We start from the raw sequence: 26,407 nt of genomic DNA, 5'->3' as shown, positions 1-26,407 counted from the left end.
TAGTGAGGGATGTATTCAAACCTTCTGCCATTTATTCTTAAACACTCTGTTTTCTTATTGAGTAGAAAGAATTCTTCTAAATATTCTGGATACAAGTCCTTTATTAGGTAAATGTATTGCAAATATTTTCTGCCAATCTGCAATTAGCTTTTTCTTTTTCCTGTTAGTCCTTTTAAAGTTCAAAATTAAAATTTGGCCAAGTCCATTTTATCAGTTTTTTTATTTTTATTTTTATTTTTTTTAAATTTTAAAATCTTTAATCTATATGTCATATCTGAACCGATGAGAATTGACTTAATGATTTTGCTGTCTTAGAAAATTTGACTTTGTACAACAAAGTAAGTGACTGAGCAAGTACACAGGTTGGCAGTGTCAATAGAATGTGTGCAAAGAAAGAACACATGTGAGTAAGAAATATGGTTTATTATTTTAATCCTGAAACAATTTAGTCATTATTTTACTGACATCATTACTATAGCTATTCTTTTACTTAATATCTTGTGGAAATAAATTCTAATCTGATTGTTCCCAAACTTGTTATTTAGTACTTTACAATATCGAGAGCTGGTGGCTGTGGCATTTATTGCTACTACACTAATAGAAACTTTTAAACAAGAAGATAACTTTCATATTTTGAAGTTTTTATCTTGAAATGATTTTTATCAACTTGACAACCTCATATAAACAATTTATACCACATTCTAAAATTTTTTTGAAAGTGTTAAGATAATGTGAAGAGAGATTAAACATGAAAGAATTCCTCCTACTGAATAGGTTGTGATGGTAACTCCTTTCTCACAGATCAGTGACTGGATGTCCATGGTACTTTAGCTGGCTTACCTAAGCATGTTATGTTTGGGCTATATTTCTTTACAGAGTTTTATTGAAACTGGGCACAGTTTAGTTCATTCGGTCAGTCGTATCCAACTCTTTGAAACCCTGTGTACAGCAGCATGCCAGGCCTCCCTGTCCATCACCAACTCCTGGAGACTACTCAAACTCATGTCCATCACGTCAGTGATGCCATCCAACCATCTCATCCTCAGTTGTCCCCTTCTCCTCCCGCCTTCAATCTTTCCAAGCATCAGGGTCTTTCCCAGTGAGCTGGTTCTTCACATCAGGTGGCCAAAGTATTGGAGTATCAGCTTCAGCATCAGTCCTTCCAGTGAATATTCTGGACTGATTTCCTTCAGGATTGACTTGTTGGATCTCCTTGGAGCTCCTTTATTGTGCTCCTTATTGTCTGTGTATCCACCACAGTTCAAAAGCATCAATGCTTCAGTGCTCAGCTTCCTTTCTTTATAGTCCAACTCTCACATCCATACATGACTATTGGCAAAACCATAGCTTTGGCTATATGGGTCTTTGTTGGAAAAGTAATAACTCTGCTTTTTAATACGCTATCTAGGTTGGTCATAACTTTTCTTGCAAAGAGCAAGCATCTTTTAATCTCATGGCTGCAGTCACCATCTGCAGTGATTTTGGAGCCCAAGAAAATAAAGTCGGGCTATTTCTAATGTTTCCCCATCTTCTTGCCGTGAAGTGATGGGACCAAATGCCATGATCTTAGTTTTCTGAATGTTGAGTTTTAAGCCAACTTTCACTCTCCTCTTTTACTTTCATCAAGAGGCTCTTTAGTTCTACACTTTCTCTCATAAGGGTGGTGTTATCTGCATATCTGAGGTTATTGATATTTCACCCAGCAATCTTGATTCCAGCTTGTGCTTCATCCAGCTTAGCATTTTGCATGATGTACTCTGCATATAAGTTAAATAAAAGGGTGACTATATATAGCCTTGATGTACTTCTTGCCCAATTTGGACCCAGTCTATTGTTCCATGTCCAGTTCTAACTGTTGCTTCTTGACCTGCATACAGATTTCTCAGGAGGTAGGTCAGGTGGTCTGGTATTCCCGTCTCTTTCAGAATTTTCCACAGTTTGTTGTGATCTACACAGTCAAAGGCTTTGGCATACTCAATAAAGCAAAATAGATGTTTTTCTGAAACTCTGTTGCTTTTTTGATGATCCAACAAATGTTGGCAATTTAATCTCTGGTTCCTCTGCCTTTTCTAAATCCAGCCTTGAACATCTGGAAGTTCACAGTTCACATACTGTTGAAGCCTGGCTTGGGGAATTTTGAGCATTACTTTGCTAGCGTGTGAGATGAGTACAACTGTGTGGTAGTTTGAACATTCTTTGGCATTGCCTTTCTTTGGGATTGGAATGAAAATGGATCTTTTCCAGTCCTGTGGCCACTGCTGAGTTTTCCAGATTTGCTGGTATATTGAGTGCAGCACTTTCTTAGCATCATCTTTTAGGATTTAAAATAGCTCAACTGAAATCCCATCACCTCCCCTAGCTTTGTTCATAGTGATGCTTCCTAAGGCCCACTTGTCTTTGCATTCCAGGATGTCTGGCTCTAGGTGAGTAGTTACACCATCGCGGTTATCTGGGTCATGAAGGTCTTTTTTGAATAGTTCTTCTGTGTATTCTTACCACCTCTTCTTAATATCTTCTGCTTCTGTTAGGTCCACACCATTTCTGTCCTTTATTGTGCCCATGTTTGCATGAAATGTTCCCTTGGTATCTCTAATTTTCTTAAAGAAATCTCTAGTCTTTCCTATTCTACACTTTTCCTCTATTTCTTTGCATTGATCACTGAGGAAGGCTTTCTTATCTCTCCTTGGTAATCTTTGGAACTCTGCATTCAAATGGATATATTTTTCCTTTTCTCCTTTGCCTTTAGCTTCTCTTCTTTTCTCAGCTATTTGTAAGGCCTCCTCAGACAACCATTTTGCCTTTTTTCATTTCTTTTCCTTGGGGATGGTCTTGATCACTACCTCATGTACAATGTCAGGAACCTTAGTCCACAGTTCTTCAGGCACTCTGTCTATCAGATCTCATCCCTTGAATCTATTTCTCACTTCCACTGTATAATTATAAGGGATTTGATTTAGGTCATACCTGAATGGTCTAGCAGTTTTCCCTACTTTCTTCAATTTAAGTCTGAATTTGGCAATAAGGAGTTCATGATCTGAGCCACAGTCAGCTCCTGCTCTTTCTTTTGCTGACTGTATAGAGCTTCTCCATCTTTGACTACAAAGAATATAATCAATCTGGTTTCAGTATTGACCATCTGGTGATGTCCATGTGCATAAACTGGCCACAGCCACTCAGAATTCTGGGGTCAACATTAAATGTCTGCTTAGCACCCATGTCTACAGCAAGAGCAGCCTGTCTCCTCTGGTTGATCCAGAGGGTTCTATGAACTTGTAGCGCTCTATCTTTTGTCTGATTTTCTCATTTCACTACCTTCCTTCCTGTTTTTAATGCCACAGGACATGTATATCTTTTAAAAACTAAAAGGGGATTAATTCTAATTTTGTTTTGAAAGGCATTCTTTTTCTTGGAATTTCACAACCTCATTTGGAATACTTAGAGATACCCTAGGGTGTTGTGGAGGATTAGAAACAGCTGTCATAGATCCAAAGTTCTACTCTGACAACATGCAATCTTTTTCTCTTCAAGCCATTCTAGTATTGCTTTCCTGAAATGCTCACATTCTCCATTTTGTCTCACTCTTAATTAGTATATGTTTTGTTTCTCATTTAAGATGCAATAAAATGTTCTTCCAGGACTCATTTCTCTGTATTCCTGGGCTTTCCTGGGCAATATATATGCCACTTATGAATGTTTTCCTAGTTAAGCTTGTATCATGTTGTACTTTTTTTTATTATTATCTTTATCTATATCATTCTTCATGAGTTAGCATGGAGCTCTTCATGCTAACTGTTGAAACATAAAAGTTATTACATGACTTGTGTTCCAGACCTTTAAGCAAGAATTACTCAGAGTGAAGATAAATTTATCAAAGGTTAAAAATTATTATAGGATGCACTGAGAATTACCCTAAAATACCAGGGAAATTTTTTAAGCATGTGAACTCAAATATTAGTCTAAACATTCATTTGAAGGGACACTTGAGAAACTTATTCAGATGAAAAGGACAAAATATTGCTTAACCATTTTGTTGAGGTCTAAAAGGGTTGATGGGGTCATAACTGAGTGAGAAAATGGGGTGTTTGAAGAATCCATGCTGGGTGACAATGTGAGCATAGTTGTAGGGCCAAGGTCTTGTATGCATTGAAGAATATGAGAAGATTTATACTAGCCAAAGACAATTGAGAGATTTTGAGAAGTAACAGATAATAATGACCTACTCAATTCTACTCAATACACTATAATGACCTATATGGAAAAAGAATCTAAAAAGAGTGTACATATCTATATGTATAACTGATTAACTTTGCTGTATACTTGAAACTAACACAACATTGTAAATCAACTATACTTCAATTAAAAAAAAATTTTTTTTTAAGAGAGTATTCATACGTAGCAAGATAATGAAGGAATTTGAGTTCCTAGTTCCCATAAGGAACTGGGAAGAGAGTCTCAAAATATGAAGTTTGTGGTGCTGTTTTCAGAAGAGATTTGTTTGTGTGCTTTTTTCTTTCTTGGGAGCTTTAAAAGTTTAGCTCTAGAGTGTAGTATGAGTTGGAATTTTGGAGAAAGTAGGTTAGCTAAATGCCAGTTAACTTTAAAAATTACATGATGTTGATGTATTTATTGACATGAATTATTAGCAAAAGGGAGAAAGACTGGAGTTATGAAAATGTTGGGCAGAGGAAGCAATAACATTTCCACTTTTGTTAGTAATTCTGTTTACAGCCTTCCTTTTTCTCATTTGGGGCAGCCATCCTTCCCACTTCCCAAGGGGAGGAATAACATGGTACATCTGTGAGCAAAGGTCTAATATGATGATGTTGTGACTCCTGGCTCAGCCCAACAAGAGAGCAGCCAAAGTACATAAAGATTCCTAACTGCTTCTTCCCAACAATATGTTGGAAACAGGCCAGCTGTTGTTTTGATTTACCACGAGACATGATGACCTTACAAGGTAGCAGAGTATGTGCTTGATTTAGACCTGTTCCATTCCACTGAGCAAGATGGATAACTGTAGAGTTCATCTAGGCATATAACTAAGACAAGGAAAATTGGCTTGGCCAAAATCTGTGTTATACACGTGAGATTATCTATCTATCTATATCACCTTGTCAAAATCTTGTGAAGTTAGGACAAAACATTAGCAGTTAGCATCAATTTGAACATTATAGTATGGGGATTAGCTACTCTGTACTCAACTGAGTCATGCGTGACAAAATTCTTAGCAAAAATGAGAGCATGGAAGCATACATTATTATACGTAAAATAGATAGCCATTAGGAATTTGCTGTATGACTCAGGGAACTCAAATTGGGGCTCTGTAACAACCTAGAGGGGTGGGATAGAGAGGGAGGTGGGAGGGAGTTTCAAGAGGGAGGGAACATAGATAGAGCTGTGGTTGATTCATGTTGCTATTTGGCAGAAACCAACACAATACTGTAAAGCAGTTTTCCTTCAATTAAAAATAAATTTTAAAAAACTGAGAGCAGAAAATCCAGCCTAGTGAGAACTTAAGTTGCGGTTTTGACCCTGTACTTAGCCAGCTGAGTGATGGAGGTGTGGCTACCCTGTCACTTGTGTGGTAAGAGAACTGGATGAGGTGAGCTGGGGATGAGTCTTCCTCAGACTTTTGGATAAGCCATTCAGTATCTCTGGGTTTCAATTTTGCTGCAAATGTAGGAATAGCGATCAGAGAACCAAGAAACCATAGAAATTTCATCAAATTTTGGTGAAGTACAAAGTACTATACACATACCTGGATATAGTAGTACCAGCTACTGAAGTAAGAGTGGTTCCCACAGCCTGGTTGGTCTCCAAGAGGGGGCTGTTTTTATTTCTTCAAAGGCCTGATGGAAGGCTCCTGTGTGGCTATATTGAGGTGGCTCAGGATGATTTTTGAGTGGAGTAATGTAAATTTAGTGTGATAGATTCAGGACATCCATGGTATTTAGAGTGCTGACTGGTATACATACAAGTCTTTGATTAATGAGAAATGGACTGTGAGTTATTAGCTAAGTAAATACAATCTTCCCAATAGGTAAAGTATTTTAAAAAAATGTAAAATCCCAGTGAAATAATGAAAGAAAATAATTGAGGTCCACAATCTCTTATCTAAAACTCTCAGAGTCAGACATGCTTTGGAATTCAGAAAAATCTTTGGATTTTGGTATTGTACTAGGATGCCTAGACTGTGTATTAAGTAATCTCTTCAGTGGGGTCTTGATCAGCACCCTTTAATTAAGCACATTTAATCATAGGATTAAAATGTCTACAATTAGAATCTAGAAAAATAGTACAGATGAACTTATTTGCAAAGCAGAAGCAGAGACACAGAAGTGGAAAACAAACATATAGTTGCCAAGAGAGAAAGCGAGGGTGGGGTGAATTGGGAGGCTGGAATTGACGTATACACACTACTGTATATAAAAGAGATAACTGGCGAGAACCTGCTGTATAGCACAAGGAACTCTACTGAATGCTCTGAGGTGACCTAAGTGGGGAGGGAACCTAAAAAGAGTGTGTATGTCTGTGTGTAACTGATTCACATTGTGGTACAGCAGAAACTAATGTATGGTCGTAAACCAACAATGTTTGTTTTATATCCCACAACTGTACAGTGAGATTAAAGGACTATGTGGCTTCATAACAGTTCACATTGAATTTTGTTGCCAAATTCGTTTGACATGAACTTACAAAACCTTAACAAAGCCTGTCTATGGATTTCTAAACTGTGGCTAAAGAGTTTTGGATGGACCTGATTAAGTAACCAATTATTGACCAATTACTGTGTATCAGCTTTAAGATAATGCCATTTGCACTAACCTTTGTCAGCAATCTGTCAAAGTAGACATCATTATCCATTATCCATAACTGATAAATCAGGAAACAAGAGAAGCGCAGGTTAGTGATCAGCCAGAGGCACCATGGTCAGTATGTGGCAGAAGTGGTTTGAACCCGCTTCTGGCCCCAAAGACAAAAAAACAGTGCTGTTTCCTTACTGTTTGGTCAAGACCTTTGGTTAGTATGACTGTCCCTGTTGCTTCATAGTTACAAAATAATAATAATACTGCCTTGAAAATATGGGGTTTCTCTCCTTACTCTGCAGTCTCTCTAGGGAAGTTCATCCAGTGATCATTTATAAAATAATGACACTCAGACGGATCTGGGCCCCCTTTCTGAGCATCACTCTTAATCACCTTACTGTTGGACGTTTCCATGTAGTTGTCTCACTGACCCAGCAATTAGTTCCAAACAGAACTAATTATCTTTTCTTTCTATCCTGCTCCTTTTAGAAAATCTACTCCACCATCTCAGTTATCCCTGAACCAAATCTTACGCACCTCCCTCCCTTTCCAACTCTATTAATCACCAAGTCCTATGGGGTTACAGCTAGAGACCAGCACTGAGGGGCTGGGGATTTCAAAGTGTGGTAATTCAATTTACCAGTAAGAAATTTCAGATCCTTTTTACCAGACAGTACTTGGTATTCTGGTGGTGGTGGCTGAGTCAGTCGTGTACAACTATCGCAACCCCACGGACTGTAGCCCGCCAGGTTCCTCTGTCCGTAGGATTCTCCAGGCAAGAACACTGGAGGGGGTTGCCATTTCCTCCTCCAGGGGATCTTCCCAACCCAGGGATCGAACCCTGGTCTCCAGCATTGCAGGCAGATTCTTTACCGACTGAGCCACCAGAGAAGCCCACTTTGTATTCTAGACTGTTTCATTTGTTCTTGTCTGCTTATTTGGGTCTCAAAACTACCTGTGCTTTAGCTGTTTAGGTGGGTGCGCTCTCATCCTTAGTCGCTAGATATCACGCTTTCCAGTACCTACGCCTCTCGCCACTGACCTTTGCTCCAGATTTGTCTTGGGATGCTAAAGAGGTGAAGTAACAGCCACCGATATTTTCATTCCCATCTCCAGGTAAAAGGCCAAACCTGAAGGTCCACATCAACACCACAAGTGACTCCATCCTCTTGAAGTTCCTGCGTCCAAGTCCTAATGTAAAACTGGAAGGTTTTCTCCTGGGATATGGCAGTAACTTATCACCAAACCAGTACTTCCCTCTTCCTGCCGAAGGGAAATACACTGAGGCCATAGTCGGTAAGATGTTTGGGTTTCAGGCATAGAAAGAAGAGGTAACAGGTAATGCGTGTTACATGATACATAAATCCTGAAGCATCATTTTTTTTTCTATATCCTCAGTTGAACCAAATGCCATAAATACAAAACATTAAAATTCTTGTAACCCGTAGCACAATTCTTTACATCAAAAAGTATGTAATACTGCGGAAATAATCATTGCCCTTATACCTGCAATTCCTGACCATATAACTAAGCTTGCATAGGGAAAAAATAGTTAAAGTAACTGGGCTTAAATCTCTGTAACATAGCTTGTTTATGTGGATTAATTTTCCTTCCTGCTGTGTCTTTACTTTCTTCTGGTAGAAAATATCAACTTCAGCTTTCTGGGTGTCTCTGCATGACATGCTACCTTTAAAGAGAAAAGACAAGGCATTACTATTACATTAAACTTTAGAGTATTTCAGACAAAAGGTTAAAGCTTGCATTTGTGTTATAACATTTTAAATCTTTAAAAATATTTTAGTCACATTAAATGTAATTTGAGGATGTGAGCACTGTCAAGCCTTCTCCAGATTTGCAAATGAAACATTTTAAAGGATAATTTAAAAAAAAAAAGGAATCCTCAGTTTAGAATGCTGTCAAAGTCTTCCTGAACAGACTAAGATTAGGTTTGTATTTTGTTCTACTGCTACAATTATTGCTAAATAGCTTTTCCATAAACTTTGAAGTTTAATCCTGTAATATGAATTACTATATACCAGATCTATATGCAGCGAAGTTAAAGATGAATCAATTTTTCCCGAGAGCTCTTTCTCACAGAGAGGTTTTCATAGATAAGTCTCTCTTGTACTTTAAAAATTAGGCAAGAGAGTAACATTATTAGCTATAAATGCCTATGCTAAATTTTACACAAGATAAGCACGTTAAAAGCAAACACATCAGTTTGTTACCCCACAAAATTTGAGAATTAGGCACTTTGACAAGGGTAAAAACATTAATCTTGATAATATAAACCATAAGGAATTTGAAAATTTGCAAATATTCCTTCAACATATTTACTCTTTACTATTAATATAAAAAGTGGCTGGGAGCTATACATGTATTCCTACACAGACAGAAACAGATATACTGTCCCTTTATTTATTGAGCATTAGAAATAACATTTTCTTTATCATAATTTTTATCCTTAGTTATATAGATTGAAAATTTGGTTAATAATACACATCCTTTCCTTATGAGGCAGAAGGCATCCTATCTTAAAGTGACAGAAGTCAGATTGCTAATGAAAAATATATGTAGAAAACTATAAAGAAAATTTCTAGCACAAATATTTCAAGCTTTTATTTATTCAATAATGAGGGATGGTCAAGTGGAATAGGTACCCTTTTATTTGTTTCAACTCTTAAAACTTCTTATGAAAAAATTCAAACATTTAAGAAGAAAGAAACCTATAATGACTCTTGCGTATAATGTTGCAACTTGAATATTGTCACTCTTTTGCTCATCTCTTTCCATGTATTCCTCATATTTGCTCATATAGGTATTTTAAAGCATAGCTAAATATTATATTTGTATAGTCTTTAGGCACTTCAGTGTGCATCTCTAACAGATAAAGATATTTTTAATAATGTCTTACTTTTATCATATTATAACAATAACCTCATTATATTGTTTTATGCCTAGTCCATATTTAAAGTTCTCTGGTCATCTTTAAAAATGCCCTCTTTGAGCTGTTTCTTTTTTTAATCAGGATCCTATATGGTCTACATGTTAGGTTTGACTGTTACCATATCATAAGTCTCTTTTATTGTATAACAGCCCTCTCTCCCGTCTCTCTTTAAATGTCATTGATTTGCTGGAGAAATTTGATTATATATTCTGGTCCACATTCTGTATTTACCTGGCTGCTTCCATATATTTTTGAACTGGTTCCTCTATCCTGGTATTTCCTGTGAAAGCTATTTTGATTTGGAGGCTATATTAGATTTGGGTTAAGCATTCTCAGAAAAGAATACATTATAGGTGGTATTATTTCCTAACAACTCACAAAAGAGGTATATAATGGCTGGTGTCATACTTAGTAATGTTAATACTGTTTGTTATGTTTAGGTGACCTCAGCCTGACCCTGCCATTATAAAATTCATCATCAAATTTTCACTTAATGGTTTTAGCATCTATTGATGGCCAAGGCCCAGGTCCATTGTTTTATACAGAGGTTGTAAAGTGACAATTTTTACATTTTAGAAAGAATCTAATTCTATAATTCCTTTTGCATTTTTAACTGAAATTCTATATTAAAGAAGAATTTTCTTTTATTTACTTTTTCACTTTCCTTATACAGTGTTTAGGAAATACAAGATAAATTCTCATTATAGTAAATTGATGCCTGGAAATCTGCAATGTTGACCAATGATACTGTTGTTTGTTTTATAATCAGTAAGAATGCATTAGTTATTTTTATTGATTTGTAAGATATTTAACAATTTTTAATCATTATTTCACTTATCCATCCCTTACAGTTATTCTCACTGTCATTTAAATATGGTTGATTGTTTAACCTTGGTTCACTATTAAACTGTGAACTTTTAAAGTTAATGTCTTTTTCTTTGGTTATTCATACCAGAATGACCTACATTGGGTAGACAGGCAATAAATATTTGTGGCACTGAAATCTGAACAGAGTCAAGTCTGTGTAGCATATTTAGGCTGGAGGAGGCTATGAGAGACTGTCTAGTCTAGGCTCCTGTCATCGGGCTAGTACATAACTAAGCCATCCAGGTATATAAAACATCACTGTGTTTCTTAAAGATCTTTAAGTATAGTGATTCCCAAACTTCTCCTGGAAGGCTATTCTAAGCAGCATTTTAAAAACTCTTAATTTATCCTTTAGATTGATATGTTCTTTTTGTTTATTTTCTTTCTCTTCTAGTATGCTGGTGGAAGATGAAAAAACATTCTTCTTAGATATTTACTTTTCCATCTTTCTTTATGCCAAGGAATCTGTGTGCTTCTGTTTTTATTACTTTGAAACAGACTTGCATTTCCAAATTAAATGTTATTATCTGGTTGCTTAAATTGCTTATAGTCTTTTTTTAATGATTATGGTTCTATTAATGGCTCATAAATGGTTAAGCATCTGCATACTAGTTTTCAACTGCCACTGTAACAAATTACCACAAACTTGGGTGGCTTAAAACATCACAAATTAATTGCCTTATATTTATGTAAGGTACATCTACCTGGGAGTAGTGACTTCTGATGTGAAGCACTGTTGAGAAACTCTTTAGATATTTTTTTGTCTCTTTCTACAGCTGGCAAATGAATTCTTTCCCATCCTAGTAGTAGTAGCGCAGTATCAGTCGTGTCCAACTCTTTGCGACCCCATGGATGTAACCTGCCAGGCTAGAGACCCACGTTGGGCTTCTCACATATAGAACTGTGCACGTGCTCAGTCATGGCTGTCTCTTTGCAACCCCATGGGCTGCAGCCCACCAGGCTCCTCTGCCCATGAAATTCTCCAGGCAAGAATACTGGAGTGGGTTACCATTCCCTTCTCCAGTGGATCTTCTCGACCCAGGGATCAAACCTGGGTCTCCTGCATTACAGGCAGATTCTTTACCATCTGAGCCACCAGGGAAGTCTTTGCAGAAGAGGTTTCTGGCACCGTCTGCCAGGTCAGTGGTGGATTCATGTATTTTGTGGACAGTTAAGGAACATCTGGGCTTCCCAAGTGGCACTAGTGGTAAAGAACCCATTTGCCAAAGCAGGAGATGTAAGAGACTCGGGTTTGATCCCTGGGTTGGGGAGATCCCCTGCGGGAGGACATGGCAACCCACTCCAGTAATCTTGCCTGGAGAATCCCATGGACAGAGGAGCCTGGTGGGCTGCAGCCCATGGGGTTGCAAAGAGACGGCCATGACTGAGCACGTGCACAGTTCTATATGTGAGAAGCCCAACGTGGGTCTCTCTTGGCTAAAGTCAAGGTTGTGGCGAGGGCTGCATTCCCTTCTGGAGGCTCTGAAGGGAAAATCTGTTTCTGTTTTTGCAGTTTCTAGAGGGGCCCACATTCCTTTTCTACCTTTAAATCTAAAAATATGATACAAATGAATACATAAACAAAACAGAAACAGATTCACAGAAACAGAGAACAAACTAGTGGTTTGTTCCCTATTAGTGGAGGGGAGTTTGTTCCCTATTAGTGGAGGGGAGTCCCGTGGACTGCAAGGAGATCCAACCAGTCCATTCTAAAGGAGACCAGCCCTGGGTGTTCTTTGGAAGGAATGATGCTGAAGCTGAAACTCCAGTACTTTGGCCACCTCATGCAAAGAGTTGACTCATTGGAAAAGACTCTGATGCTGGGCGGGATTGGGGGCAGGAGGAAAAGGGGACGACAGAGGATGAGATGGCTGGATGGCATCATTGACTCGATGGACGTGAATTTGAGTGAACTCTGGGGGTTGGTGATGGACAGGGAGGCCTGTCATGCTGCAATTCATGGGGTCTCAAAGAGTCAGACACGACTGAGCGACTAAACTGAATTGAACTGAGTGGTTACCAATAGGGAAAGGGAATGGGGAAGGGGCAAGGAATTAGGAGATACAAACTATTATGTATAAAATAGAGAAGCAACAAATATGTATTATACAGCAAGGGAAGTATAACCATCATATTATAATAACTTTTAATGGAGTATAATCTTTAAAAATACTGAATTACTGTGCTGTACACTTGAAACTAATATAATATTCTAAATCTACTACAATTAAAAAATCCAGCAACATTGGGTCAAGCATTGCTCACACCACATTGCTCTGATCTCTTCGGCCTCCTTCCACTTTTAAGGATCCTTATGATTATATTGAGCCCACCTGGATAATCTAGGCTACTTTCCATATTTTAAATGGATCTACATTCTTCATTGTACCTGCAACCCTAATTCTCCTTTATCATGTAACCTAAGATATTCACAGGTTCTGGAGAGGAGGATGTGGGCAATCCTGGAGGGCCATTATTCTCCATGGCACAAACTGTATGTTTGAAATTTGTGTCTCTATTCCCTTTCTGCTACCAGTTTAGAGTATGATGTTTCTCAATTCTGCTCATCTGTAAAACAGTAATGAAGTCTATTTTTCACAGATGTGCTGTGGGTGTGTTAGTAAATTCATGATCATAAAGAGATGAGTTGAAATCCCTTGGGTGCAAGTTGCACGAGCAAAGAATTTTTATTTCTTTGTGTAAAAAAAGCGCCACTTACATCCCTTCTTCTTACTTTATTCTGTAAGAGGATAGTAGTATTATTTGTTCAGTTGCACCAAACTGTACCCAAACATTGTAACTTTTGTTTTCAAAACAAATATTACATGCCATTTTGTCTGCCCCATTCCACTTCTTGAAGTGTTTAAGATCTCGCCACTGAAATGAGAAATGGTTGATTTTTCAGAAATATTGAAGTTAACATTGAATGATGTGTGGACTAAATAATCATCTTTAACCATTTCTACTTTTATTTTAATATGTTTCTAGTATTGACAGAGGTATTTTCAAAGTAATGTTCTGGTCTTATATGTAAAACTAAAAAACATAAAAAGATATTCCCTTTTGCTATTTATGAAACTTCTGTAAAACCTGTACTTTTGTAGGATCTTCTAAGATTTTTGTAGACTAATTGGAGCAGAAGAAAAAGGAGTATTTTCCCAGATGAATATTAATAACTATTACTGGCTTTGAGTCTTGCAATGATGTGGTAAAACATGATTCTCATATAATAGATCTGAGGTTCCCATATCCTTTTTTCCCACATCATCAATGCTCTCATTCTGGCTTACATATCCAGTTTTCGCTTTGTTACTTTTGTGTTCAGCTGTTGGTAATTTTGCAAATGTCCAAAAATGAGAATTTTTTGACGTTGAATCTTTATAGACTCATACTTTATAATGTTCTCTTGACCTCTGAAAATATGTTAATCAGTGTCAGCTGGCAAGGAAAAAGTTATATTCCATCAATCTTGAAGAGCAGGTTAAGGAGTTATTTTAGTATCCTTACTGCAAAAAATGAAAAGCTTAAATTGGAAAAAAAAAAATCACGTATTTATCACTACTAGGAATTCTGATTAAAGGATTTCTTTCAACTAGGTGTTAGGACTCCAAAAGGATTTGAGGGCAAATTTCTTACACCCCGCTATTCTCACAGCTGCTAACCCTTACATTAACTGCCCTAGAGAGAACGAGCTTTTCATGCTCAGACTCAGTCTTGCCTGTAGCCCCTCAGAGTTATTCCTGCTCCAGGGTGCATGTGCTAAGACGCTCTGCCTTGGAAGGAGCCTGCATCAAAATGCTAACATCTGCATTTAAGAAAAGATTCTCCTCTGCCTGGAGAGGCAGCATGATTTGGGGAAAGAATAGGTATGTTTTCAGTGAGACAGACCTGGGTTCAAACTTAACCCAGTTACTTACTATGGAGTAGTTCTGGGTAGGCCACTTAACTTGTCTCAGTCAGTTCATTTTTTTCATCTATAAAATACGTTATGAATACTTCAGAATTGGTGATGGACAGGGAAGCCTGGCATGCTGCGATTCATGGGGTTGCAAAGAATCGGACGCGACTGAGCAACTGAACTGAACATAAAGAGGAGGTATGCTTTATAATTGTTTATAATTGTCGGTTGCTGTTATAACAAACTGAGTGGTCTTGGATAATTTACTTAACCTTTTTGAGCTTTGTGTAAGATCTCTGGGGTAGATTGCTTTAGCAGACTCTCAGTGACTTAAAAGAAGTAACCATACTCATCCATTTAACTGCAACTAAGTGTTTCCTTGGAAGGGATAAATCCCCAAATGGAGAAACACAATAGGCAGCAAAATCTAAGACTCAGAACACTTGGAGCACACGTGACTGTCTTCCATAGTCAGGTCATCTTTTAGTCATTACTGGGGGGAGTTCCTATTCAGTGACTTTGAGTAGAGTCCTCAGGTAACTCTCAAGAGTTTCACAACTGTGGCCTCTTAAGGAGAAGGTAAATCCTCACAAGATACAGTTGAAAGGGTTTGGTATTCCAAGATTTCAATTTTCTAATCTGTCTTACTCTAAGAAAGCAATTTTAAGCAGGAAAGTAGAAAGAATTTTGACCTGTCTATCTAAATTTGGATCAAATTAAGAGCCGAACCCCATTTCGTTTACTTTAACTGATGGTAGTTTCATCTTAAGTTCAGGTCAAAATTTAACCATCAGTTCCTTATTTTGACATTTCTTTCTTGCTTTTATTTCACTGGGGAAATTTTTGTTCAAGTTTTTGAATAAAATTTATTTACAGTGGTTCAGTTATGAATATCAATTATATGTTTATATGTGTAATTTATATTCCTGTAGATATTAACACCCTTACAAGTTTTACCCTTAATTTTTACATTTGTATAGACAGCAAAAACAAATGCACAATTTTCTGTCATCATTGCAACCATTAGAACTTCAGTTGTCTTTTTTTCTCTGTATAAAAATACTAGCATGTGGTCTATTCATTTTTATGGAAGTGGGATGAAATACAAAATAATAGAGATTGCTACTATTCATTATATGGAAGGATAAATACTACCTAATGGCAGAAAGTGCAGAGGAACTAAAAAGCCTCTTGATGAAAGTAAAAGAGGAGAGTGAAAAAGTTGGCTTAAAGCTCAACGTTCAGAAAATGAAGATCATGGCATGTGGTCCCATCACTCCATGGGAAATAGATGGGGAAACAGTGGAAATAGTGTCAGACTTTATTTTTGGGGGCTCCAAAATCGCTGCAGATGGTGACTGCAGCCATGAAATTAAAAGACACTTACTCCTTGGAAGAAAAGTTATGACCAACCTAGATAGTATATTCAAAAGCAGAGACATTACTTTGCCGACTAAGGTCCGTCTAGTCAGTTCAGTTCAGTCGTGTCCGACTCTTTGTGACCCCATGAATCGCAGCACGCCAGGCCTCCCTGTCCATCACCATCTCCCGAGGTTCACTCAGACTCACGTCCATCGAGTCCATGATGCCATCCAGCCATCTCATCCTCTGTTGTCCTCTTCTCCTCCTGCTCCCAATCCCTCCCAGCATCAGAGTCTTTTCTAATGAGTAGTCATGTATGGATGTGAGAGTTGGACTGTGAAGAAGGCTGAGCACCGAAGAATTGATGCTTTCGAACTGTGGTATTGGAGAAGACTCTTGAGAGTCCCTTGGAGTGCAAGGAGATCCAACCAGTCCATTCCAAAGGAGATCAACCATGGGATTTCTTTGGAAGGAATGATGCTAAAGCTGAAACTCCAGTACTTTGGCCACCTCTTGTGAAGAGTTGACTCATTGGAAAAGACTCTGATGCTGGGAGGGATTCAGGGCAGGAGGAGAAGGGGACAACAGAGGATGAGATGGCTGGATGGCATCACTGACTCAATGGACGTGACTCTGAGTGAACTCCAGGAGTTGGTGATGGACAGGGAGGCCTGGCATGTTGCGATTCATGGGGTCACAGAGAGTCGGATACGACTAAGCAACTGAACTGAACTGGAACTGAACTGAATGACAAAAAAGAAGTGAATATTTATTGTGGAAAGTGCGATCAGAAAGTTGATGGTGGATTCACTGAAGAAAAGTAGCTGGAGTTTGAAAATAACTGAAGGAACTGTTTAAGGACTTAATTAAGCTGAAAAATAGCTAGTGAAAGGAGCAAGGTAAACTAACCAGAGGAAAAGATACACTGTCTGTCATTGAAACCAGCTAAGTTCCTATCTTCTCTGGCAGAATCCTTAGAGAGTTAGCAAGAAACTTGAGCAGAGAGCACGGAATAGCAACAGCAGTGAATACAAGATAGTCCCAAAATGCAGATGAGGGATATGATAGTTGTGGAGGAGTAGGTATTAGTGTCCTTTTTTACACATAAGGAAACTGAACCTCTAAGAGCTTCAAGTAAACTTCCAAACGTGTCAAAGCTGGTAAATGGCACCAGTGTTTGAACTCAGGAAGTCTGGTTTGAGAACCTGAGCTCGGAAGCACTGTAATTTTATCTGTTGTTCTACAGTGGAAAGTCTACATAAGAACCTGATTTGTTTCTTCTATAATGCTCTTTATTTATTAGAATGTTCTTTAAACAATAAGGGCTTCCCTGATGGCTCAGACATTAACGAATCTGCCTGTAATGCAGGAGACGAGAGTTCGATCCCTGGGGCAGGATGATACCCTGTAGAAGGAAATGGCAACCCACTCTAGTATTCTTGTCTGGAGAATTCCATGGACATGGAGAGGAGCCTGGCAGTCTACAGTCCATGGTGTCACAAAGAGTTGGACACAACTGAGCAGCTAACACTGTCAACAGTAAGCGGAAAGGTCTTGCATCATGGAAGGAGCCATTAGATCCTTAAGGCTCATTAAGATTTAAATGAGTTAACATCTGTGAAGCAGTTGCTATGTCCATAAAACTTGTTCTTTTCTACCCATTCCACTGCCACCATCACCATCTTTGTTTAGTGAGTTGCCCATCTGGGAAGCCCTACTGCCCTACTCTCCACAAGGCCATATCTGTCCAAGGAAGTCAATATTTTTGTCTCTCTCCATGAATATCCTAGAGGCTCAGCATTTTCTTTGACCATTATTCTTAATAAACTATTTGTTTTTATTCTGGGGAGTCTTGTCTATTCCTAGACTCTTCCCAAATAGAAAATTCTGAAGAGGTAAGGACACTGGAAGCCTCAGATTTCTTTTTTCACATCCAGTGTTGTCATAATTTAGAAGCACAGTGAATGAATGAATGGGTGAGAGGAAAGGGAGAGACCCAGGAATCTGAAACAGCTATGGGTCTCATTTAGATGGGTTTTCTCTTTTGTTTTAACTGTTTTCAAAACGTCATCTAATTCTCATTTGATTCTTTCTCTGGAAATGATTTTTACCACTGGGAAGTATTTGGCTTTAAATCGTCAAGATTAACCCAGATTTTTCATTAAAACAATAGGAATCTCAGAATCACTTGATTTTCCTCCAAGGTGCAAAATTTAGCAGAACTTGAGTAAGCTTCAAAGGGGAATTTTTAAAAGAGGTTGGCCTAGTGGGTACCAATTTCTTAATAAATTTTATGGCACCACCAAAATAATTCACCATGAGTTCATACCAGAAAAGCCTTGTTTGATAATAGATGCCCATTTCACCTGTTTTGATAAAGATAACGTCTTTCCAAGGTTCTGTTTTTTCTATTGGATTCAGTGTTTCCATGGTCTTCCTGGTCTCACCAAACAATAGATAAACTGTCTCCAAAGTTATCTTTTCTTGGAAATACAATAAAAGAAACTCAATATTCCAATATAAAGCACATTTTTTTTCCAATGTATTGCATAATGCACTGAGACCAAAATCTAACTTTCACTTAGTTTATTCTTAATTATATCTAGAAGGGTTCTGCAAAATAGCTTATGGGCCCTTTGGCATGAGTCAAAGGTATGCACTGTCCAAGACTTATTGCAAAAGGCTTGTTGATAAGAAGTGGATTTAATTAGAAAGACAGCTGCTAATAGGGTAAATTAGGAGGTTATCTGGAACAGATACAAGATAATATTTAGACTTTATAATTTATTTTTCCTAAATTTCCATATTTTCCATTATAATTTCCATCTCAAAACCAAAGACTACCATCAAATCCTAATTTCCTAACTACTCCTGTTATTTCCTCAACATTTTACTTTCCCAGGATATAACACTCTCTGTCACATAGCTGTCTTGTCTGAAGCACTATGCTGTGAATATCAGCATTTAGTCACATTCCGGTCTAGGTTGTTCCATTCTCATTATTTTGCTTTTGTTTGCACTAGTCATATTTTAGCAGCAAACTAGTGAATTGCTCAGGGTGAGAGCTGACCGTCATCATCCCCACGTACTCCACGATCAGGGTCAGTAGATCTGTGGATGTAACAGCTGACTGTCCAGAGTCTGCTGGGAGTTTGCTGGGCAAGTCTCCCAGTTAACACAGTAAACTCTCTTTGCCTAGGGTGGAAATCTCTAGGAGAAAAAAGAAATCATTCAACTGGCTTACAGTGTTGACTCTGCCCTATTTCTCAGACCAGCTTATGGCTTACATCTGCTGTTGTGGCTTAATTATTAATAGTGCTCCCGTTTCTTTCAAAAGTGTCCCAGTTTAGTTGAAAAGTTATAGCTTAGTACACATGTGGGTGAAAGCCTTGACCTCATAGCATCATCCCCCAGTCTTTCATTGCCTGATTCCAAGCTAACAGTTCTGCCTTTTCTCTACCACTGGGGATACTCCTCAAGAGGAAGATATTCCCCCAGACTGGCATTCATTTCATTCATCAGGCTGAGTGCACAGTAGCTGCTCACCAAATGCTGGATTGGACGTTCTCACCAACCCATGAGCTTATACTTTAATGTCATTGGGGAGCTACAATGTGTTGGGCCGAGGGCTTTACAGAAAGGGTCATTGACTCCTCACTGCAGCCCCTTGATGCAGGTACTATTAGTATCCTCTTCTTCCCATTGAAGATTAAATCCCTGAGAAGTGAAGAAAGCCACGTGTGGCAGGCTGGCTTCAGAACCCCTGCATTTGACTACCATGCCATACTGCCTTCCCCCACGGCATTTAAGTATTCTGTGACTTTTGAACTCTATGTACAAACTCATCTCCTGGGAGTTATTCCTGACCCCTCACCCCCACATGATGATGCTGACTAGAATATTTGGAAAGAAAGAAGACACCTTGCTGATTTGATGGCCCTGGCTTCCATCTGATAGTGAATGTGACCTAGCTTTGTTATTTGAAAGGACAATATCCAAGTAAAGTTGTGATTATTCAGTCATATTTCCTGTCGAGATGATATTAGCAAAGTGATGAATTCACTGGAAAGTGCGTGTGTGCAGGCTGTTCATCAGGGGCAAGTCCTTGCCAAACATTAAATGAGTTCACAGACAACACCCTACACTAAATTTCTCTGTGGGGTGCACCTATAAAGCACAGGCAAGGAAAAAACTACTGGCGATGAAGTCAGCAATGTTAATGTCTAACAGGTCTCTAAACTGGGAAAGGATGCGTGCTGGCTGTGGTGGCAAATGGTACGAGAAATGGTTTAAGTATTTGTTTCCAGTGTCAGGGTGAGAATTTGTCAGAGCTTGCAAGTGAGGCAGGGTTAGCCTGGGATGGGAGCTGAATGAGCAGCCCCAGACGGGAAGCTGTGGCGACAGGAAATGCAGGACTGCCTGGTGGGAATTGGGGGGGGGGGTGAGGGGGAGGGGAGACCTGGCTTTCCAGGCATGTGACCAGTGGACTCAGAGGAGCCCTGCACTGAAGGTTAGTGCTTTGCTGTCATGGAAATTTTAGTAAGTTTACCTTTCGTTTGATTTTATCAGTCAGGTGGGATGGGCCAAAGGAATGTGTGCCCAGGGCTTGGGGCCTGGGCTCTTCGCTTGCCTCCCACTCCCTCTCCTAATTTGGTTCTCAGCTACCTGGTCCCCCTGCAGCCCTGCCTCTTCCTAACTCCACTTAGCAACTACTGCTGCCTCTGCCTTCTTCGGGCACTTGGGTGTGGATGTGGGGCCTGGTGGACACCCTCTCTTGGTGACATCTGGCAGGGCGGGCTGGCAACAGTCCTGGCTGGCAGTGCCGCGGTACGTCAGCAGGTGCTTTCACTTCTGTCAGCTTCTTTCCTACCCCCATTCAGGTACATGGTCTGTCCAAGGACTGAGGTCACAGTCCCTTGGGGTCTGTGGGTTCCAATGGCAGCCCTTCAGGAAGGGGAGATTGGCTTTCTTGCCCTGGCGGCTGAGTCAGGGCAGGGGCGGGGGGGGGGGGGGGTAGTAAGGTGCTCTGATGCCGAGGCTGCCTCTGGTTGGAAAGGTTCCCAGGCAGTCAAGAGAGAGGGGATAGGGGAGGTGAGGGTCTGCCCTCCTTTGCTGAGCAACATTAAATAACCAATAAATACCATGAACGGTCAAGGCAGAGTATATGAAAGAAAGGAAATGTTTTATATTTCGGTGTGTTTAATGTCTTTAACAGGGAGTCCTACCTTTTGATTTTGCATTGAATGGGGCCATAAAGTATATAGTCAACTCTGGGCAAAGTATGTATTTTCAATAGCTTTGCCCTCCCCAAACTCGCAGGAAAACTGGCAGAAAAAGTTTCCAGGAATGTCTTCCATATTGAAGTATGTCTTTGAAATGCTCCTCTGTTTGGAAAAAGGGTGCATCTTTACATCCAGACAAAAACCTGAAGAGTGAAGGAACGTGGTGGAGCCTTTGGGATCCACATTTCAGTGTTTAGGAAAAGCTCTCTTTCTCCCTCCGACTTCTTCCTTCCACCTACTCCTTCTCCACATCCTCTCTTCCCATCAAAGCTTATCTCCTCTCTTATTTAGAGGCTTCACTCTGCAGCACGGAGATGAGGGGCTGCTGCTCACTGCTGCTAGCATTTCTGAACAATTCCTCGTGAAACACACTGTCAACATGAGCTGTCAGCCCCCTTCTATGGTCTTTGACTGAACATTATAGAATCCCACCAGTGGTGGGTGTTCCTAGTCATTTTGCCTTGGTAGTTGCTCTGTGGTCCAGAGTGGCTGAGCCTTTTCTGGATCATTTAACCATCACCATTGTGCCCCCTGCTTGGGTGCCAAGGCCCTCGGACTGTCTCTTCTGGGCCAAAAGAAGCCAGAACTTCCTTGGAGCACTGAGGCATAGCAGAATGTTTTGTCAAAATGGGTATTGGTTCATTTTCCAACTGATTTCCAACATTTAACAGGAATAATTACTGAACAGTAATTGGTAGAATTTGCTTTAAAATTTAGCTTAGATTGTTTTTCAGGTGAAGGAAAGATAAGGACTATTATTACACACAAAGCCATATGCTTTTTATAGCAAAGAACTTCAAAGGAAAAAGTCAGTTCTACAGATAGGTTCATCAAAGACAAATTCAGCAATTGGAAGTTTACCAGCTTTTCAAAAGATGATTTGCTTTTGCTGATAGCTATTCCCCAGACTTATAATTGCTTTTCCTTTCTTCCCCCAAAGCAGAAACTTTCATCTTTACCCTAGCCCCAGGCAATAAAGGGATAGAGAAATAGATTCATTCATTTGCTCAGAAAATGTTTGCTGTGCAATTGCTATGTTTCCAGGTATAAAAATGAGCAGTGTTGTAGCCACGCGTTCTGGGAAACAAACTCACTCAGAAGGACAATGCAGATAGTGGAGTGCAGTTTACTACACCGGCGGGCCCAAGGCAGAGTCTCCTTTTAATCAAGGACCTCGACCAGCATTTGTGAACATCTTTTATACCCCATGTGTACGTGTCTGAACCCACCACCCCAAATTCCTTGAGACTTACATAAACCAAGGAAAATACAATCCCAATAACCCCATCACTCACATGCTATGTGCTCAAACAGTCAAACAATTAGCCAATAATCAATAAACCCAAGGTTACACTCTGATTGATACAGAAAAATTTATGGCCTGTCTGGAGGAAGGGGTGATTAGTGTATGTTTTTTCTTAGGCGATGAGTAACCTAGATACAATCTTCAAGGTTCCCCTGTCTGGAGGGGGTCTTATCCTTCTGTTGTTGTTTTCATAGGCACTAAATGCAGAGTTCAGAGTCCATTGGAAAGGTGGCCAAGCATGATCAGCATGAACAGGCCTAAGATGGAGTCCAGGCCCTATGAATTCCTTCTTCAAAAGTGTAAACTGAGTCTGAGCCAGATCCCATGTGATCCTCAGCCCATGTCTTCTTACAGAGGCTTTGCAGCAGTGGTTGTTTAGTCGCCGTCATGTCTGACTCTTAACAGAGGCTTAGAAATACTCTAAAAGATGGACGACTTCTATCTGTGATGATTCATATTTCTATGGATGTTCATTTTTATGGGCTTCTCTGGTGGCTCAGATAGTAAAGAACCTGCCTGCAGTGCAGGAGACATGGGTTCAATTCCTGGGTTGGGAAGATCCCCTGGAGAAAGGAATGGCGACCCACTCTAGTATTCTTGCCTGGGAAATCCCATGGATAGAGGAGCCTGGTGGGCTACAGTCCATGGGGTCCCAAAGAGTCGAACACAGCTGAGCAACTAACACACACAAGGGCAAGGTGCTAGTAATCTACTTAGTGACTTATTAAAAATAGCTAAACTTCTGTGTTCATAATCTCAGTAAGCATAGTAAATTTAAAGGTACCGACATTACTTGTAAGTACTGTCTTCTATGTGGATTTCTGGTTTCCATGAGGCTTTGCAAAGCTGTGACTTAGCGTGTACCCAAGAAGACACCATATTAAGTTGCTTCAGTCATGTCCGACTCTGCAACCCCTTGGAATGTAGCCCGCCAGGCTCTTCTGTCCATGGGATTCTCCAGGGGAGAATACTGCAGTGGGTTGCCATTTCCTTCTCCAGGGGATCTTCCTGACCCTGGGATTAAATCTGAGTCTCTTTTGTCTCCTGCAGAATTTCCCCAATGTTCCAGAAAAAAATGTCCCTCTAGTGTTTTTCCAGGAGGGACGCTGAACTGCCTGAAAGAACATCAGTGATATTCCTGAGTTGGTCAAGACTATTAATGGCCACCGCTATAGCTTGTTACCATGTAATTACTTTCAGTTCAGTTGCTCAGTCGTGTCTGACTCTTTGCGACCCCATGAATCGCAGCACCCCAGGCCTCCCTGTCCATCACCAACTCCCGGAGTTCACTCAGACTCACATCCATAGAGTCAGTGATGCCATCCAGCCATCTCATCCTCTGTCTTCCCCTTCTCCTCCTGCCCCCAATCCCTCCCAGCATCAAGGGGTTACTTAATAATCACGAGTGTGTTTTGTGGCCAGCTTCCTTCACATTACTCTTTGGAAGGATACATCTGTTACATCAGTGATATTTGAGCTTCTCATTTTCTAGCATCCAGGCTTCCGGATGGATATGGACTTTGGCTCATATGCAAATCATTTGTACCCCATTGCTGAAAGCAGTGGTGTGGTGTCAATTTGCTATTGTTATTTTGTCCCAGGAAAGTGAGGATGGGCGGGGATATAAGAAAGGTTAGTAACAGAACTGAAATTTACAGCTGTTGATAGTTGCCTTACAAGGGCTCAGTAGACAAGTAGCATTTTACTATCTTTTTACCCTCTACCCTCTCATCGAACTACACCCCTTTTCCAATCAGATTGCTCTCTTCCAGCCCCGCTTCAAGGACCAATAGGTGAGGGAACAGTGTCTGCAGAGGCCCCCCTGAAGCTCAGTTTGCTTCCTCCCAGCATGAGCACACTGAAGATTGCTTTGTTTCTGATCAGCCTAGTGCTTGAGTGGAACTCTCTGCCTGAACTTAAAACACAGGGAGGCTTTTCAAGGGTATTTTTCAAGTAGACATAGCTCAGTGTTGATGAAAGAAGGCATGGGAGCTGTCTGCCAAATGTTAAAAGCTGAAGGGAATACTTAAATTTAGGTTGTACCCACCCAGGTCAGATTACAGCTAAGTGTGGCATGTAGACGCTTGCAGATGTGGAGAAAAACTGATAATATTTCTTTATGGAGAGTTCCATGACTGTAGATTTTTTTTTCCAGGTTTTGTGGATGATGTTATTCTTAATAGGAGTCTTAGGATGTGCCACATTGATTTCATATAAAATAGTTACTTTGTTTCATCAAATTCTAAGTTACTTTTAACCATAAATGATAGCACTATTTTATATAAATTTAATAAAGAATGAAGCAGCTGATTAATGACATTCTTTTGCATCCCTTGAGGCTTGTGAAGGAGCTTCCTTTTACCAGGATACATAAAGGTTGCATGATTTACTTTTTGTAAAAAGAGATGATTTTGTTTTTTAAAAAATCCTTTGTGAGAATAGCTTTAAAGAAAAGTTACAAATGTAATAGAATTTCTGTGTACTTGACATCCAATTTCTCCTATTCTTCACATATTGTATTAGTATGGTGTATTTGTCACAACTAATCAACCAATATTGATACGTTGTTAGCGTAAGTCCGCCCATGATCTGATCTCCTTTGTTTCAACCAAAGACCTTGCTCCGTTCCAAGGTCCCATGCAGGATATCACACTACGTCAAGTCAAGTCTCCCATAGGCTCAGTCTCCCAGGCTTTCCTTGGCTTTGATGACCTTAATGGTTTGGAGGAGTTGTGGTTAGGTGTTTTGTAGAATCTTTCAATTTAGTTTCGTCTAATGTTTTTTCTCATGTTTAGACTGGGTCTTGGGGGAGAAAGATCTATTATTAAAAAAAAAAAAATTAAAAGGAAAATAAGTAAGAGAAAAGTTAAATTCCTGCTAAATTTTCTTCACCTTGGGAGTCCAACTCTTCTGCCTCACCCTTCAACTCAGAGTTATCTGTAGCTTTGTTTTTCCACTACAGGACTCCATGCCAGCATCAATAGTGATAAGATTGTGCTTTGTGAACACTGCTCCCCTGGCTTTCCTTATGAATTACTGACCCTCTTCTGCCATTTGGGAAGTTGTTACTTTCTTGACTTTCCTGCAAGGTGTCAGGCAGTGACAGCAAGGACCCAACTGTCCCTGGTCAATGTCCCATGCCACTGACTGTATAATGCATTTGAGAGATTTTAAAAGCAGAGGAGTGGAGGAGAGGATTATGTCTTAGAACGAATGAAATACAGTATTCTGAACTTATAATATGCCTACAAAAACTGTTGTATATTGAATTTGGTCAAATTGCCATTTGGGGTTCAGATACCATCTCCAAGTCAAATTTAAACCAGTCAACTCCCACTTGCTAGGTTAGGAAGAAATGGAATATATTTTCCTCAGGACTCTATTGCTGCTCCCACAGGTTTCAGAATCCCAAGGAGCTAGTATAGTCCCACTGGTGGCCTATCCATCACCCACATGCCACGTGGCTTCATTCCATTCATGGCCACCTCGCCTGTAGTAAGCCCTGCGGGGGCTGCTCTCCCACTGGCATGTCAGGCATCTGCAGGCCAAAACCCCCACATGGGTGGGCACAGCTGCCCAGAGGAGACCCCTCTGTGAACAGGCCTCTGGCTCAGTGCCTCGGATACTCCTTGGTGGGTTTCCAGGGCAGCAGTTCAAGGGTCTCATTCTCCAGGCAGAAGCATTCCTAAGACTCCATCTCCCTCAGGGGAGCAAGAGAAGATTTCGGCCTCCACTGGGGATGCAGAGGAAGTTGTCTCTCCCCATCTCTGGGGATGAAATGAGGATTAAGCCTTGGTGTTCTTTTTACACCTCCAAACCGCATTAGAAACAATCTGCCTCTCTCTGATTTGCTAATCAAAAATTTAGTTACTGATGAAAGGTGTTTATGGACTGTCTCTAAACAGCCTCAGAGTTACTTGGAAATTCACATTGATCTTG

General features: G+C 39.8%; 1 protein-coding gene across 10 annotated transcripts in view; it reads left to right on the top strand.

Moving 5' to 3' along the window:
- ABI3BP (ABI family member 3 binding protein) overlaps positions 1–26,407 on the top strand; it is a 291,620-nt gene that overhangs the window by 76,953 nt on the left and 188,260 nt on the right. For all 10 annotated transcript variants that reach the window (XM_013974409.2, XM_013973792.2, XM_013974524.2 and 7 more), the window contains exon 2: positions 7,923–8,102. In XM_013974409.2, the coding sequence (XP_013829863.2) occupies positions 7,923–8,102 (180 nt within the window). The remainder of the gene's footprint in view (positions 1–7,922; positions 8,103–26,407) is intronic.

This window comes from Capra hircus, chromosome 1 (assembly GCF_001704415.2).
Source record: "Capra hircus breed San Clemente chromosome 1, ASM170441v1, whole genome shotgun sequence".
Classification (NCBI taxonomy): Eukaryota; Metazoa; Chordata; class Mammalia; order Artiodactyla; family Bovidae; genus Capra; species Capra hircus.
The sequence above is the reverse complement of the archived record's forward strand: the minus strand, read 5'-3'. Positions and strand labels throughout refer to the sequence as shown.